A 15,024-nucleotide genomic window follows, 5' to 3' on the forward strand; every position below is an offset into this window, starting at 1 on the left:
GGGAGGTGGGGGGATGACAGGTAGGGGAGGTGGGGGGGGTCACAGGTAGGGGTGAGGGGGAGGTGGGGGGGGGATCACAGGTAGGGGTGAGGGGAGGTGGGGGGATGACAGGTAGGGTGAGAGGGAGGTGGGAGGTAGGGGTGAGGGTGAAGGGGGGCGGATAGCAAGGAAACCAAGAAGGGACATAAGTTAGAGAGGCAGCAAGAACGAAGAATAGAAGCAGGGTTGAAATGTGAGAAGATCCATTATTATCTCAGTATTTCTAGACCATGTGACAAAGAGTTTGGTACATTTTAATTTATCCACAAGTTTATTAGGCTATTGTGTTGCAAAACTGTTTGTTCCGGCCTCAGAGCAGGAAATTGTTTTCTCCAATATCTCTGTGCTTATTGACAATCAATAATGTTGTTCTTTATATCACATTGAACATCATTCTTCGCTTTTTATATCAATCTTCAACACCATTCTGTTTTTTGATGTTGTTCCATGTCAGTTTGCCAGCACCTTATCCTAAAGGTGAAAGTTGAAGCTGGCAGTAATATTTGAGGCAATTACAAATGTGTTATTCAGACATGCTATCGTTTTAGCTCGCTCCCAGACTGAGCTGCAAAGTTACTTATTTGCTTTAAAAAAAATCAAATAATTAGATCATCCTCAGAGCAGGAAATCACCACACTTGTTCACATTCACATGGGTGGTCTACTCAGTGAACAATAGCTTTATATTAGAATACTTCTCTCTGGGTCAGGTCTTAGTGTGCGTGAGAGCATGTGTGTGTGATGTTTGTTCTGGATTAGGTTGTCTCCCTGTTTTGAGTGATGACTGACAATCTTTGACTGCCTTGATATCCTTAGATCTGATTCATGTTGGGACTTTCTTACTTATGAACCTTTTTTGTAGTTTTACTGTGGGGAGTTTCTCATGGCCTTGGTTCTCCTTAATGTATAATACAATTCTGTTACTCTTGAATATATATTTATACAGATATACATATTTTTTGTATCTTTATTCTTTTTCATTTCTTTGACCTGATGTTCAAACCTCTGTGTCTACTCAGTATTATAGGCAGCATCATTTGACAACATATATCTCTTTTTTACATTTTATGTATGAACTGAGAATTTGTAAAGATTCCTTCACTGTCCTCACATGTAAAATATATGTATAAATTAAATTAAACTTTGACTAGTGTTTTTATTTTGATTCTTTACAAACATGTCAACAGCACATTGTAACATTCTAAACATGCCATACACACAGGGAATAGGCCTATACTGTACATTGTCTGTATTTTACTACCAGGGAAAATGTGTATTTTGGTAACTACGGTCAGGAACCTCATTGTAACTCAATCAATCTTTAACTTAATTCCTGGTGTGATGTATGTAGTTCCTGAGGTGTGATGTATGTAAAGACAAACACTTAAAAATGGTTTCACAAAACTTTACACCCCCCTTTTGGCAACTATCAATAGGTTACTTGAATAATAAAACGATGCTAGTAAGATTGGTGGAACCTTGTGCCAAATACTACTTTTGAATTGATATTATGTTTGATATGCAATTGAAAAAAATCAGTCATAATTTAGACATTTAGACACAATTCCTGAACAATCTTATCTGACATTGCTGACACTTCTGTGTATCAATGAAACATAAACAATAATATAGCATATCCCATTTTAAATTGTATTTGCAGACGTCATTGTCAGGCCAAGACACACACTTTTAAATCTTTAGTGGCTATCTTTTAGATTACGTAACCTCCATGGGGCACGCACCGTTCTGAAACTCTCAGCCAAAAGTGTCTCATGAACCCATTGGCCCGGAGTGCCGCTTAACCCATAATGCAGCGCATGGCGCGTCATTGAAGGGAGACGATGATGGCGGCGGTCGGTGCACCAGAAGTGATTTCACAGCTGGAAAGCGCTGCCAAAGTTTTAATGGTGAGAAATAAAATGTTGTTTTTGTTGTGTGTGAGGGTATGTGTTCACACTTGGTTCTATAAAGAGTTGTAATACGACGACTCGTGTGAAACGGCTTAGTTATTTATCAAATGAGGGGATAGCGATGCGTGGCGCAGTGCTTGTCTCCATCCCGCAAAAATCCAGCATAGCCATCATCATACCCCCGAAAGACCCCATGTGTGACACGGTTGGTTGTGTCGTTGGTTATATAAACTTCACTAACAAAACATAAAGGCTTTAAACTACACACACAGTTGTCAAGTTTGATATAAAACCAACTAGATATCTCAGTAGACATTCTGAATAGACTGAGCATCACCATGGCTGCCCATGTCGATGCTGATAAAACACGCTGTTGATTCATCCATGTTCGTCTGATATCGGAGTAGTTTTAGCACCGATGTTGAGTAACTATCAAGAAAAGTGCCAAATCGATTTTGCTTCCCATTTCTAATGGAGTAGCGAACTATTATTCATTCGGATGAAACTAGTCACAATGTGGCACATGTCAGAAATACTTGGCTAGGTTGCTAAAAGTTAGTCACGCACCATGCTTGACGTTAATGTTGAACAGCGCTCGTCTGAAATGGCCCAGTCGCCAACTTGTTCATTGTTTCCATTTGAACGAACTTGTCTTGTGTACAACCATTCACAAGCCACAACTGTGTTATATGACCTGACATATCTAGTAATGTTGCTAGCTACCAAATACAGTCGTATGTTGGTTACAACACATTCGAATCAGCTGGTTTCTTTTATGTTTTAGGAAAGCTAAATCCATTCAGTCAAGCTAATTCATAATATGATACACTGCATAGGAAGAACTAAATATTTACCCTAATTTCTTCCCATTCTAGAATATCAACATTGTGTGGATGCGACCCCTTAGCGTTGTTGGAGATACTTAGTCTGTTAGTCAGACCTATGCTAAGTCAATTTACAGTACATTTATGGTTAAGTTATAGTAATGTTCATAATTTTAATACTTAGCTAAAATAAAGTTGTATGACTTATGAACTATGATATGTTTGATTAGTGCCGAAGATACTGGAGCAGAATATTATTAATCTGGAATTGGTTATAGTAGATCCTTTATGAGAAACACCAAAACAAGGAGAATTAATAATGTTCCTCCCTGGCCCTGACCATTACCTTTGGCAGATTGATCATCCCAGATGTTTTTGTTTTACTATTTTGTGTGTTACAGTATGATTTAGCCTAAAATGTGATATAGCCGGTCCAATAACAGCCTATCTGCTAGCTATTCACGTTGTAACAGTAGCCTGTCTCTCTCAGAATATATCTAAATAGCCGATGGGCCCTACATACCATCTATAGATCAACGGTATTGTTTTAAAACAGGGTGGGTCAGCAATTTGAAAATGTAACAAATTAATACAGGTTAATCATATGAAGATATGTCAGTGCAGCTGACTAATGAATTGCTGTCCATAGTGTCAATAGTGCTGTCCTAATCCTGTTAGGCCCAGACCTGCCTGTGCTGAGCCAGCATTGTGAGACCTAAGGAAGGTTAAGTCTAGGCTGGGATTGAATGATGTGACCACAGGGTTAGTAATGGGTGTCTGTTGTATACTATTCGCTGGTTGCTTCCTGAGAAAAGTAAACATATCAAGTTCAGAGAGTGTTTGAGTGATGTTCAGGGCTGTAGTGTGTTAGTGATGTTCAGGGCTGTAGTGTGGGGCTGTAGGGAGTCAAGTGCCTGAACGGTGAGGGAATCAGGCTAGTAACCTGAAGTAATCTAGTAATCTGAAGGTTGCCAGATCGATTCCCGGCTGAGCCAAATGACGTTGTGTCCTTGGGCAAGGCACTTTACCCTACTTGCCTCGGGGGGGAATGTCCCTGTACTTACTGTAAGTCGCTCTGGATAAGAGCGTCTGCTAGATGACTAAATGTAAATGTAATGTAGTGTGTTAGTGATGTTCAGGGCTGTAGTGTGTTAGTGATGTTCAGGGCTGTAGTGTGTTAGTGATGTTCAGGGCTGTAGTGTGTTAGTGATGTTCAGGGCTGTAGTGTGTTAGTGATGTTCAGGGCTGTAGTGTGTTAGTGATGTTCAGGGCTGTAGTGTGTTAGTGATGTTCAGGGCTGTAGTGTGTTAGTGATGTTCAGGGCTGTAGTGTGTTAGTGATGTTCAGGGCTGTAGTGTGTTAGTGATGTTCAGGGCTGTAGTGTGTTAGTGATGTTCAGGGCTGTAGTGTGTTAGTGATGTTCAGGGCTGTAGTGTGTTAGTGATGTTCAGGGCTGTAGTGTGTTAGTGATGTTCAGGGCTGTAGTGTGTTAGTGATGTTCAGGGCTGTAGTGTGTTAGTGATGTTCAGGGCTGTAGTGTGTTAGTGATGTTCAGGGCTGTAGTGTGTTAGTGATGTTCAGGGCTGTAGTGTGTTAGTGATGTTCAGGGCTGTAGTGTGTTAGTGATGTTCAGGGCTGTAGTGTGTTAGTGATGTTCAGGGCTGTAGTGTGTTAGTGATGTTCAGGGCTGTAGTGTGTTAGTGATGTTCAGGGCTGTAGTGTGTTAGTGATGTTCAGGGCTGTAGTGTGTTAGCGATGTTCAGGGCTGTAGTGTGAGCGATGTTCAGGTTGCAGGCCTGTGAACGGCCCTGGTTCCTGTGGTCAGGGACAGATGAAAGGGCCTTTCTCTCTGTGCTCACAAACTCTGGGCGGCGTTCACTGCAATTAGGTATGGAATGCGATCTCCCTGCTGAGCCGTGTATGAGAGGGGCAGCCTTCCTCCGTGATGAAGGGCAGCCGTCTTGTGCTGGATCTTGTGATGAGCATAGATGTTTTGAATCACATGCTTTATGTGTACGGACATGCTGTCTTTGTGTTGGTGTGTCATTTATACTGTACTGTGTGTGTTTGCAGGCACCGCCGTCCATGGTCAGCACAGAGCAGAGACAACATGCAGAGCACATATTCCTCTCCTTCAGGAAGTCTAAATCCCCCTTCGCTATCTGCAAGCACATTCTTGGTAAGAGGTTGATTGACATATCAATTTATATAGATTTATATAGATTGTAGCTTGTTGATTTGAGCTATTGGGTTGTATAGTATTTTTTTTATTTTTTATATATATATAGTTTTTTGGTCTGTTTTGTTTGATAGGTGTTGTGTCATTATTTTAATCTAAAGTAAAATATTCTTCATCATGAAACAACATTTCTGAAATGAGCCACAAACAGCCCTTACGTAGACTGCACACATGTACCAACAGACTAGTCACAGAGCCTAGCGACAGACTCTCAGAGAGCTGCACACATGTACAAACAGACTAGTCACAGAGCCTAGTGACAGACCCTCAGAGAGCTGCACACATGTACCTTACCAACAGACTGGTCACAGAGCCTAGTGACAGACTCTCAGAGAGGACACTCAATAGAATACGGCCCGTTCAGACATCTAACAACTAATACCCTATTAGTAGTATAATACCCTATTAATACTATCCATATAGACTACTAATATGCTACTCACACTAGTAATAGAACACTCAAATATATACTAGAAATGTATTAATATGTTAGACTACTAATACCCTATCAAATGACGATGACATTACATTTAGTTAATTTAGCATCAGCTTTTTCCAAAGTGACGTACAAATAGTGCAATGAAGAAAGTACAGAATAAAGTTAAGAATCAGAGCTTCATACTAGACGACTAACAGAAGACACAGACACTACACAGAGAGCTGCCCCAGAGCCCTCACGGCTCCCCCTCTACTCCACAGAGACCAGTAAGGTGGACTATGTGCTGTTCCAGGCTGCCACAGCCATCATGGAGGCCGTGGTGAGGGAGTGGATCCTGCTGGAGAAGGCCAGCATCGAGTCTCTACGCACATTCCTCCTCACCTATGTTCTACAGAGACCCAAGTATGTTTAACGTGTGTGTGTGTGTTTGTGTTGGCAGTATGAAGCGAGGACATACCCTCTAAGAATAGGCTGGGAATCAGTTCATAAATGCTGCTGTCTCTGCTTTGTAACAGGCCTGCCTATGTTGCTGTGAATCCTTGCGATTGGGCCTGCTAATGTTGTTTTGAATCCTTGTGATTGGGCCTGCTAATGTTGTTTTGAATCCTTGTGATTGGGCCTGCTAATGTTGTTTTGAATCCTTGTGATTGGGCCTGCCAATGTTGCTGGGAATTCTCGCGGTCATACCTGCTAATGATGCTGCTTATCCTTGTGACCAAACCTGCTAATGTTTCTCTTCCTGCTCCTCTCCTCGTCCTCAGCCTGCAGAAGTACGTGCGCGAGCAGATGCTTCTGGCCGTGGCCGTCATTGTGAAGCGCGGCTCTCTAGACAAGTCCATCAACTGTAAAGGCATCTTCCATGAGGTCAGCCAGCTCATCAGCAGCGGAAACCCCACAGTGGTGAGAGAGCTCTAGACGAGGACTAACCTGACCCTAAACACACTGCTACTATTCTGAGGTACTGTACTGACTCACACTGGTACTGTACTGACTCACACTGGCACTGTACTGACCCACACTGGTACTGTACTGACTCACACTGGTACTGTACTGACCCACACTGGTACTGTACTGACCCACACTGGTACTGTACTGACTCACACTGGTACAATCCTGACCCACACTGGTACTGTACTGACCCACACTGGGAGTATTCTAGTGACCTAGCCCACACCGGGAGCATCCCTAGACTGGGACTAAAATAACCCTAAACTGGGACTATCCTACTTGGGCTTGGGCGATGAAATGATGCGTACCGCTGTCGATGCTTTATCAGTAGCAATAAGAAGATGATTTGGTAGAATGTTTGATAGTTTCAATTCATTTAATTCAAACTTCAAGGAAAGAACATAACAAATGCGCTACATTCCCAAGCGTGCTCCCTTCCTGACTCATAAACGGTGGAATTTGACAATAAAAAAAGGACAGGTCAGCTCGCCAGAATGTCAGTGAGTCTGACTGACACCAGAACACTGGTGAATACCGTTCCGACCAAGAGCTGGAAGCTCTTTTCTTTTTAACTCATCGTCTCAGCTGCTTCCTCCCTTTGGAGTAGGCTGCATTTTGTCACAACCTACGTTTCTCGTTAAGATAAAAATTATTGCCTAGGTACCTTGATAAGTAAAGTGGTTAAATTTAAAGAAAGGTGGTTAAATCATGTTTTAACCTGTTCAGTAAAGAGGAGCTAATTAAATTAAAGCCAATTAAAAATGATTTATATTGACTCAAACGAAACATTTGAAAGTGAAACATTTGGTTATATTGGCGAACTCTCGTCTTACCCCACACTGGGTACTATCTTATCTTACACTGGGATGATCCTAGTCCACACTGGGACCCGCCCTAGACTCACCAGGATATGTAGCACACACTGTCTGTACACCACAATTATCTCATGAAGATTTCATGAGAGATCGTGAGATTCACACCCAAGACAATACCGATAGTTTCAGCCTACGTCAAACTTGTCTGGTAAGATGTGTGCCTCGTGTCCACCAGGTGGCAGTGTCCTCCAGATGGTAGACCCTCCACCCAGTTATGGGCAAGCCCCATAGAGTTAATGGCAAGCCCAAACGGAATACGCGGGCACAGAATTCCGATGAAAACCTGCAGATTTTCAAGTAGAACGCATTTGTCTGAGGAAAAATGTAAATTCACTTTTCAACTCATATTACGTCTCTATTATTAAAACGTTAGCCAAACATTTTTTGAATAAAAAAGGAAGCAATCATTGACCAAAATTACTACAAGAGACAGGGCCAGAGTTTTCAGGCGATCTTTATGAGGATGGATCAATATTTTTTGCAAAGTCTGTCAACATTCAGTCGACCATATTTGCCGTCAAACTGTTGTGGAACATCTTCGGTCGCTCCGACATAAGAACAGGTGGGCTAGTGGAATTCCACAGATTTTTGCAGATTTTCAGTCTGAATAACCGCAGAAAATGTGAGAAAAAAAATCTGCGTATTCCGTTTGGGCCTGGTTATGGGTTATGTGCTTTCTGTGACCTTTGCCCTGTGCCCCCTGCAGCAGACCCTGGCCTGTTCCATCTTGACGGCTCTGCTCAGTGAGTTCTCCAGCTCCAGCAAGACCAGCAACATCGGACTTAGCATGGAGTTCCACGGCAGCTGCAAACGCATCTTCCAGGTCTGCTTCTCGTGTGTGTGTGTCTAACTTTCCTACTGGTCTGTGTGTACGTGAAATCTAATTCTGTGTAATGATGAGTGTGTGTGTGAAAAGTCAGTGCGTTTATTGACGAGTGTGTGCGCTGTTACATATGCGTGTGTGTACTGTCAGTGTGTGTACTGTTGAGAGTGTGTGTAACATCAGAGTGTGTACTGAAGCGTGTGTACTGATGAGTGTGTGGTTAACATAAGTGTATATACTGATGTGTGTGTGTGTGTGTAACATAATCATGTGTTTTGATGAGTGTGTAACGTAAGCGTGTGCGCTGATGACTGTGTAAGAGTGCGTGTTCTGATATGTGTGTGTAAAAGCGTGTGTTCTGATATGTGCGTGTGTAACAGCGTGTGTCTGATATGTGCGTGTGTAACAGCGTGTGTACTGATGAGTGTGAGTGTGTGTGTGTACTGATGACAATGTGTGTAACAGTGTGTGTACTAGGGGTGCAACAATTCAGCAAGCCCACGGTTCGGTTTGTATTGCGGTTTATGGGTTTCGGTTTGGTTTGTTTAGCACCTTAGGGGGAAGAAAAAAACATGACCATTTCAGTTTCTCTATATTTTCTCTGCATGAATAATATTTTCTTAAATCCAGAGATTTGATAACATGAAGTCAACATTATTTCTAAAGCAAATGTTACTCATGCTATTTTAAGCAAACATAAAAATTCTTCAATCTCTGTTTTTCCTTCCATTAAAGAGTAGCATCGCACATGTGATCGTTCGAATGAGGGTCTCAATCCAATTCAATATTTTCCGATAAACAAGAACTAAGTGACAAACGCTTTAGTATGGCTTCAAAATGTACTTCTGAGAAGGCTAACAAGTAACACTAGCATGGTAGTAGCATTGCTATGAGTATTATGCTAGGTCAAGTAGCCCGAAAGCTAACTAAAGTTAGCTAGCTACCGCTTCGGGAAAATAACTTGCGCTGTAGGGACCGTTGGAAATATTTGGAACTAATTGCAAAAATAACTAATATAATTATATAACAGATAATCTTTCTTAATACTTAGCTCTCGTAGTACTCTCCGGGAAAGGACAAAGGGTGTTAGGTTGTGTTTTCTCGGTTTTGCACCCCTAGTGTGTACTGATGCCTGTGTGTGTCGCAGGAGGAGGACCTCCGGCAGATCTTCATGTTGACCATGGAAGTTCTCCAGGAGTTCAGCCGCAGGGAGAACCTCAACGCTCAGATGTCCTCAGTGTTCCAGCGCTACCTGGCCCTGGCCAATCAGGTGCTCAGCTGGAACTTCCTCCCGCCCAATCATATCCTTTCTCACATCCCAGACAGCAAGACTGGCACTGTGGGCCACTGTGGGATAGGAGAGCCTTTATACGGTTGCTAGGGATATTACATTTGAATATTAACTAATATGGTCAGCACAAGTTTGTATTCGACACGACAGGTGATTTGTATATCAGTTTAGTTGTAATAGAAGGGTTGGGAAAGGGGACCTGAGGGTCAGGGTTAAGTAGGTGAGTAGCAGGCAGGGACTGGGGCAGACTTCGTCGTTGTGTTACAGTAAGAGAGGTGAATTGGGGGGGGAGGGGGCAGAGTTAGGGTCAGGGTCAAGGAGGTGAGTGGGACTAGGGCATGGGTTTAGTGTTTGGCAGCTGGTTTACTGGGATCAGAAGTGGGGGGTCAAGGATCACTGGGCTGTTTGCTTGAGGGTGCGTGCTTGCACACGCTCAGACCAGCTCTCCTCCTGGAGGGGTAGCAGGCCCCTCTTAACCCCACAGCTTGCTGAGTGTCTGTCAGGAATGGCTGGCATGCTCGATTTGGCATGCGTGTCTGTGATTGTGTATGTTTGCGTGTGCGCATGTGTCTGTGATTGATTGAGTGTGTCTGTGACTGTGTGCGGGACTGTGTTTGCTTGTGTAATTGCAGTGGGGGTGTGCCCAAGGGACTTTGTTGGAATTGAGAACAGATTTATGAAGGCCGCTGGGAAGGAGAAGTGTGTTCGTCAGATTGGTGTGTGTGTGTGTGTGTGGGGGGGGGGGGGGGGTGACTGTGTGTGTGTGTGAGCGAGCTCAGGGACCACTACTAATTAAATGCCTGACAGCCGCAGTTGTCTCCCCCCCCCCCAACACACGCACACACACACACACACACACTCCACCATCCCAAAGAGCCTTTTTAAAACGCCACACGTCCTCCATCCTTCAGAACCCGACCGCCCGGCATGCGAGTCATTTGTCCTCGCCGCGGCCCCGCCACTCGTGTCATCTGTCCAAGACACGCTCCCCAAGCGTTTGTCGGACAGCGCGTCTCTCCTCGCCGCCGTTGACCCCGGAGGGGGGCGGGGTCACGGCCGGTCCCCGGCTCTCCGGCACAGGGGGCAGCTGCTGTGAATGGCTGAAGCAGATGACAGACAGGACTAAGCCCAGCCCTGCTGTGGACATGAGAGCCTTACGGTCCTATTGGCTTGGCTGAGTTCAGGTTGGGTGGGGCGCGGTCTGGTCAGTCCACTGGTCTGGGCCAGGGACGCCATCGGCGGGGGCTGGCCTCGGGTGCGGGGGCTGGCCTCGGGTGTGAGGCCGGAGAAGCCCTGGGCTGGCTCAGGGCCGGGGCGGCAGCCCCCTGTTTGAACAAGCAGGACAGGATTCCTTGGTGACAACTGTCCAAACTGAAGCCAGACAGAGTGTTATATTATGTGTAGGGGCAGGGTTGGGGTGGTGGACGGGGTGGGGGGAGGGATGTTGAAGGGACATTCCTGGACTGTTTTTCCACATGGCAAGGCAGCAGGCAGGACTTACAGAGGATGTATCACTTAAACCCTCCGCTCTCCTTAACATAGCACTGCTCCCTGAGCTCAGTGTGGGCCAACACTGCTTCAGCACTGGCCTGGCCAGCCTCAGGCTATTACTATGCCCACTATGGAGGCAAGACACGCTGGTCTTCCCTCCTGCTCACCTGAACATGGGAATAACAGATAGACATGTCATCTCTCACATACCTACACCTCGGTTAGGAAGGTATCTGGGACAGGAGTCTATTCCCACCAGGCTGCGTTTGGTTTGACGATGTTGTTTGAACAGCGGCCATGAGTCAGAGTAGTCTGCTATATGTATTAAACAGGATACCGACATTGGTCCTTCACTGGAGATGTGGCACTGGAAAGAATTCAGAGCTAGTGAGGTGTTATTTTGGAGGGTTCTGGAAGAGGTCATGGCAGGTGAGCTCTAGAAAGGTCGCGCAAGACCACAGCCATGTGTCACTAGTCAGTCTGGGCTCATTAGTCAACTTGTAGGCATGCACACACCAGGATTGGATTCATCGATGTGGGGTCGGACTCCAACACTTCATATCAAGGCCTCCCTCTCTCGCTTTCTCAATCTCTCCTTTCTCTCTCTCTTTTTCTCCTCTCAATCTCTCCTCTCTCTTCCGTTCAATATCTCCTCTCTTCTCAGTGTCTCCTCTCCCTCTTTCTCACATACATAAGAAGGTTCACTCAGAGTTCTGATGCTGGACCAGGGCTATTTATAACCAGGCCATAAAGACAAGGCTGCTGGAAGCAGTGAGCAGAGTACACACACGCACTCATGCACACAGCCAGAGAGCTGGCACCTGTCTCAATGAGCTGTGTTTGTTGTCTGTGTGGGTGTAAGTGTGTGTAAAGTGTGGGGCTGTGTGTGTGTGTAGGGGAGTAGGGTGCCGTGGCGGGTGTAGGGGAGTGACTGGGTTTGGCCTCGCGGAATGCTTGGCGTGAGCCGATGACTGGCTTTCATCTTGCATTCCTGTGGGAAGTTCCTCACTCTGTCTCTGCCTCACGAGACCTGAGGGGGAGGCTACAGGCGACACTGAGGGCGGAGGGAGGGAGGGAGGGAGGGAGGGAGAGAGGGGGGGAGGGGGAGGGAGGGGGGAGGGAGGGAGGGAGGGAGGGAGGGAGGGAGGGAGGGAGGGAGGGAGGGAGGGAGGGAGGGAGGGAGGGAGGGAGGAGTGTTAGAGACAGGCCAGGACCTCAGTGGCGATGCAGGCAGAGCAGATGGGACAGAGCTACTGAGAGAGTTACAGCTAGTTTCCACTGCCACCACAGAGCAGCCAGACTACAGAGAGAGAGACACACAGAGACAGAGAGAGAGAGAGAGAGAGAGAGAGAGAGAGAGAGAAAACACCCTGTGAGGGAGACAGCTAGTTGACAGACCTGTGAGCGAGCTGTGTGTTCCCCATGCTGCTGTTGTCCTTGACCTGCGGTGCACTGGGACGCCACTACATCGCCATGTTCGAGTCCACCCAGAACGTGATGCTGAAGCCCACAGAGACGTGGAGGGAGGCCCTGCTGGACACGCGCGTCATGGACCTCTTCTTCACAGTGAGTATCGCCTGGTCATGGACCTCTGGTCTTCTTCACATTCGGCGCCTTCTCCAGCAGGCCTCCCAAAAGAGGCAACATGGCTAGATTGATGGTTTTATTGAGCTTAAGACATTTCTTTTACCTGGTGCCTTAACTGTAGACGTTCTAGTGAACATTTTTGTGAGTAGAGCTGGTTAAAGTGATGCTGATGCTGACAGTGAGGTCTTTGCTGTCAGGACAATAGGTTATAGACCTCCAGGCTGTCTGAAGAGTGGGTTATAGACCTCCAGGCTGTCTGGAGAGTGGGTTATAGACCTCCAGGCTGTCTGAAGAGTGGGTTATAGACCTCCAGGCTGTCTGGAGAGTGGGTTATAGACCTCCAGGCTGTCTGAAGAGTGGGTTATAGACCTCCAGGCTGTCTGGAGAGTGGGTTATAGACCTCCAGGCTGTCTGAAGAGTGGGTTATAGACCTCCAGGCTGTCTGGAGAGTGGGTTATAGACCTACAGGCTAGGTGGGGTGGGTTATAGACCTCCAGGCTGTCTGAAGAGTGGGTTATAGACCTTCAGGCTGTCTGAAGAGTGGGTTATAGACCTCCAGGCTGTCTGAAGAGTGGGTTATAGACCTCCAGGCTGTCTGGAGAGTGGGTTATAGACCTCCAGGCTGTCTGAAGAGTGGGTTATAGACCTCCAGGCTGTCTGGAGAGTGGGTTATAGACCTCCAGGCTGTCTGAAGAGTGGGTTATAGACCTCCAGGCTGTCTGAAGAGTGGGTTATAGACCTCCAGGCTGTCTGAAGAGTGGGTTATAGACCTCTAGGCTGTCTGAAGAGTGGGTTATAGACCTCTAGGCTGTCTGGAGAGTGGGTTATAGACCTACAGGCTAGGTGGGGTGGGTTATAGACCTCCAGGCTGTCTGAAGAGTGGGTTATAGACCTTCAGGCTGTCTGGAGAGTGGGTTATAGACCTCCAGGCTGTCTGAAGAGTGGGTTATAGACCTCCAGGCTGTCTGGAGAGTGGGTTATAGACCTCCAGGCTGTCTGAAGAGTGGGTTATAGACCTCCAGGCTGTCTGAAGAGTGGGTTATAGACCTCTAGGCTGTCTGAAGAGTGGGTTATAGACCTCTAGGCTGTCTGGAGAGTGGGTTATAGACCTACAGGCTAGGTGGGGTGGGTTATAGACCTACAGGCTAGGTGGAGTGGCTGGAACTACCCAGTCAATTGTCCCCTGATTATCTCTCTACAGATACATCAGCATCTCTGCCGCCACATAGTGTGCCACTGACATCCATGTCACCAGCATGTCTGCTGCCACATACTGCTCCTTTGTGTTTTTTTGTTTTGTATAACAGTTGGCATCCAGCACGCAATACTTGTTTATTGCGTACATCCAAAATGTCAAATTTGAAAACAAGGGGTACACAAATTGACACCAATGCTGATCATTGTAGTGTTTGCAGTAGGGAGTGCCTAGATGGATGTTGAGCTGTAGTCGGCTGTCCAGTGCTGGACATGATCTGGAGGCGCGCAGAGGGTCCAGAACAGGAGCTGTGTGCTCTCCACACGGGCAACTGGGTTTTGATGTGGTCTTTCAAGACAGACTTTTAATCCGTAGACCTGGGGATGCTTGGTATGTTGTATTGTGCGTGCCCATTAACCACCGATTATAGTTGATAGTAATAACATCCTCACAGTGCCACAACATCACATCTATAATGCCATGGAGCCACGCTAGGAAATAACTGTATAATTATATGAGAGCGAGGTACATTACCAGAGGGCCAGTGCAGCTTATCAGCTGTAAGACGACCTGCTGATGGCTACATAGTAGCAGAGTAGTCTTACCTCCTGGTATTTGTGGAGGCTTTGGTGTTTGTTATTGTAGTTGGTCGAGTCGCTATCAGCTGTCTGTCTCTGTGAGTGTGTGTGTCTGTGGGCCTTTCTGTGTGTTTGTGTCTGTGCGGGTATGTGTGTTTGTGTGTCTGAGGGCCTGTCTGCGTGTGTGTGTGTCTATGGGCCTGTCTGAGTGTGTGTGTGTGTGTCTATGGGCCTGTGTGTGTGTGTGTGTGTGTGTGTCTATGGGCCTGTGTGTGTGTGTGTGTGTATATGGGCCTGTGTGTGTGTGTGTGTGTGTCTATGCGCCTGTGTGTGTGTGTGTGTGTCTATGGGCCTGTCTGAGTGTGTGTGTGTGTGTCTATGGGCCTGTGTGTGTGTGTGTGTGTGTGTGTGTGTGTCTATGGGCCTGTCTGAGTGTGTGTGTGTGTGTGTCTATGGGCCTGTGTGTGTGTGTGTGTGTGTGTGTGTCTATGGGCCTGTCTGAGTGTGTGTGTGTGTGTGTGTCTATGGGCCTGTGTGTGTGTGTGTGTCTATGGGCCTGTCTGAGTGTGTGTGTGTCTATGGGCCTGTGTGTGTGTGTGTGTGTGTGTGTGTGTGTGTCTATGGGCCTGTCTGAGTGTGTGTGTGTCTATGGGCCTGTGTGTGTGTGTGTGTGTGTCTATGGGCCTGTGTGTGTGTGTGTGTGTGTGTCTATGGGCCTGTGTGTGTGTGTGTGTGTGTGTGTGTGTCTATGGGCCTGTGTGTGTGTGTCTATGGGCCTGTGTGTGT

The 15,024-nt window shown here is 46.4% G+C and overlaps 1 protein-coding gene across 2 annotated transcripts in view; it reads left to right on the forward strand.

The window, feature by feature from the left end:
- Positions 1-1,855: 1,855 nt before the first annotated feature.
- The window catches only part of xpo4 (exportin 4), a 29,913-nt gene continuing 16,744 nt past the window's right edge, over positions 1,856-15,024 (forward strand). For both annotated transcript variants that reach the window (XM_084689495.1, XM_084689496.1), the window contains exons 1-7: positions 1,856-1,945; positions 4,846-4,951; positions 5,711-5,852; positions 6,212-6,350; positions 7,980-8,096; positions 9,244-9,396; positions 12,331-12,444. In XM_084689495.1, the coding sequence (XP_084545621.1) occupies positions 1,880-1,945; positions 4,846-4,951; positions 5,711-5,852; positions 6,212-6,350; positions 7,980-8,096; positions 9,244-9,396; positions 12,331-12,444 (837 nt within the window). In that variant the 5' untranslated portion in view covers positions 1,856-1,879. The remainder of the gene's footprint in view (positions 1,946-4,845; positions 4,952-5,710; positions 5,853-6,211; positions 6,351-7,979; positions 8,097-9,243; positions 9,397-12,330; positions 12,445-15,024) is intronic.

Source organism: Hypomesus nipponensis, chromosome 23, assembly GCF_054491055.1.
Source record: "Hypomesus nipponensis isolate SF chromosome 23, ASM5449105v1, whole genome shotgun sequence".
Taxonomy (NCBI): Eukaryota; Metazoa; Chordata; class Actinopteri; order Osmeriformes; family Osmeridae; genus Hypomesus; species Hypomesus nipponensis.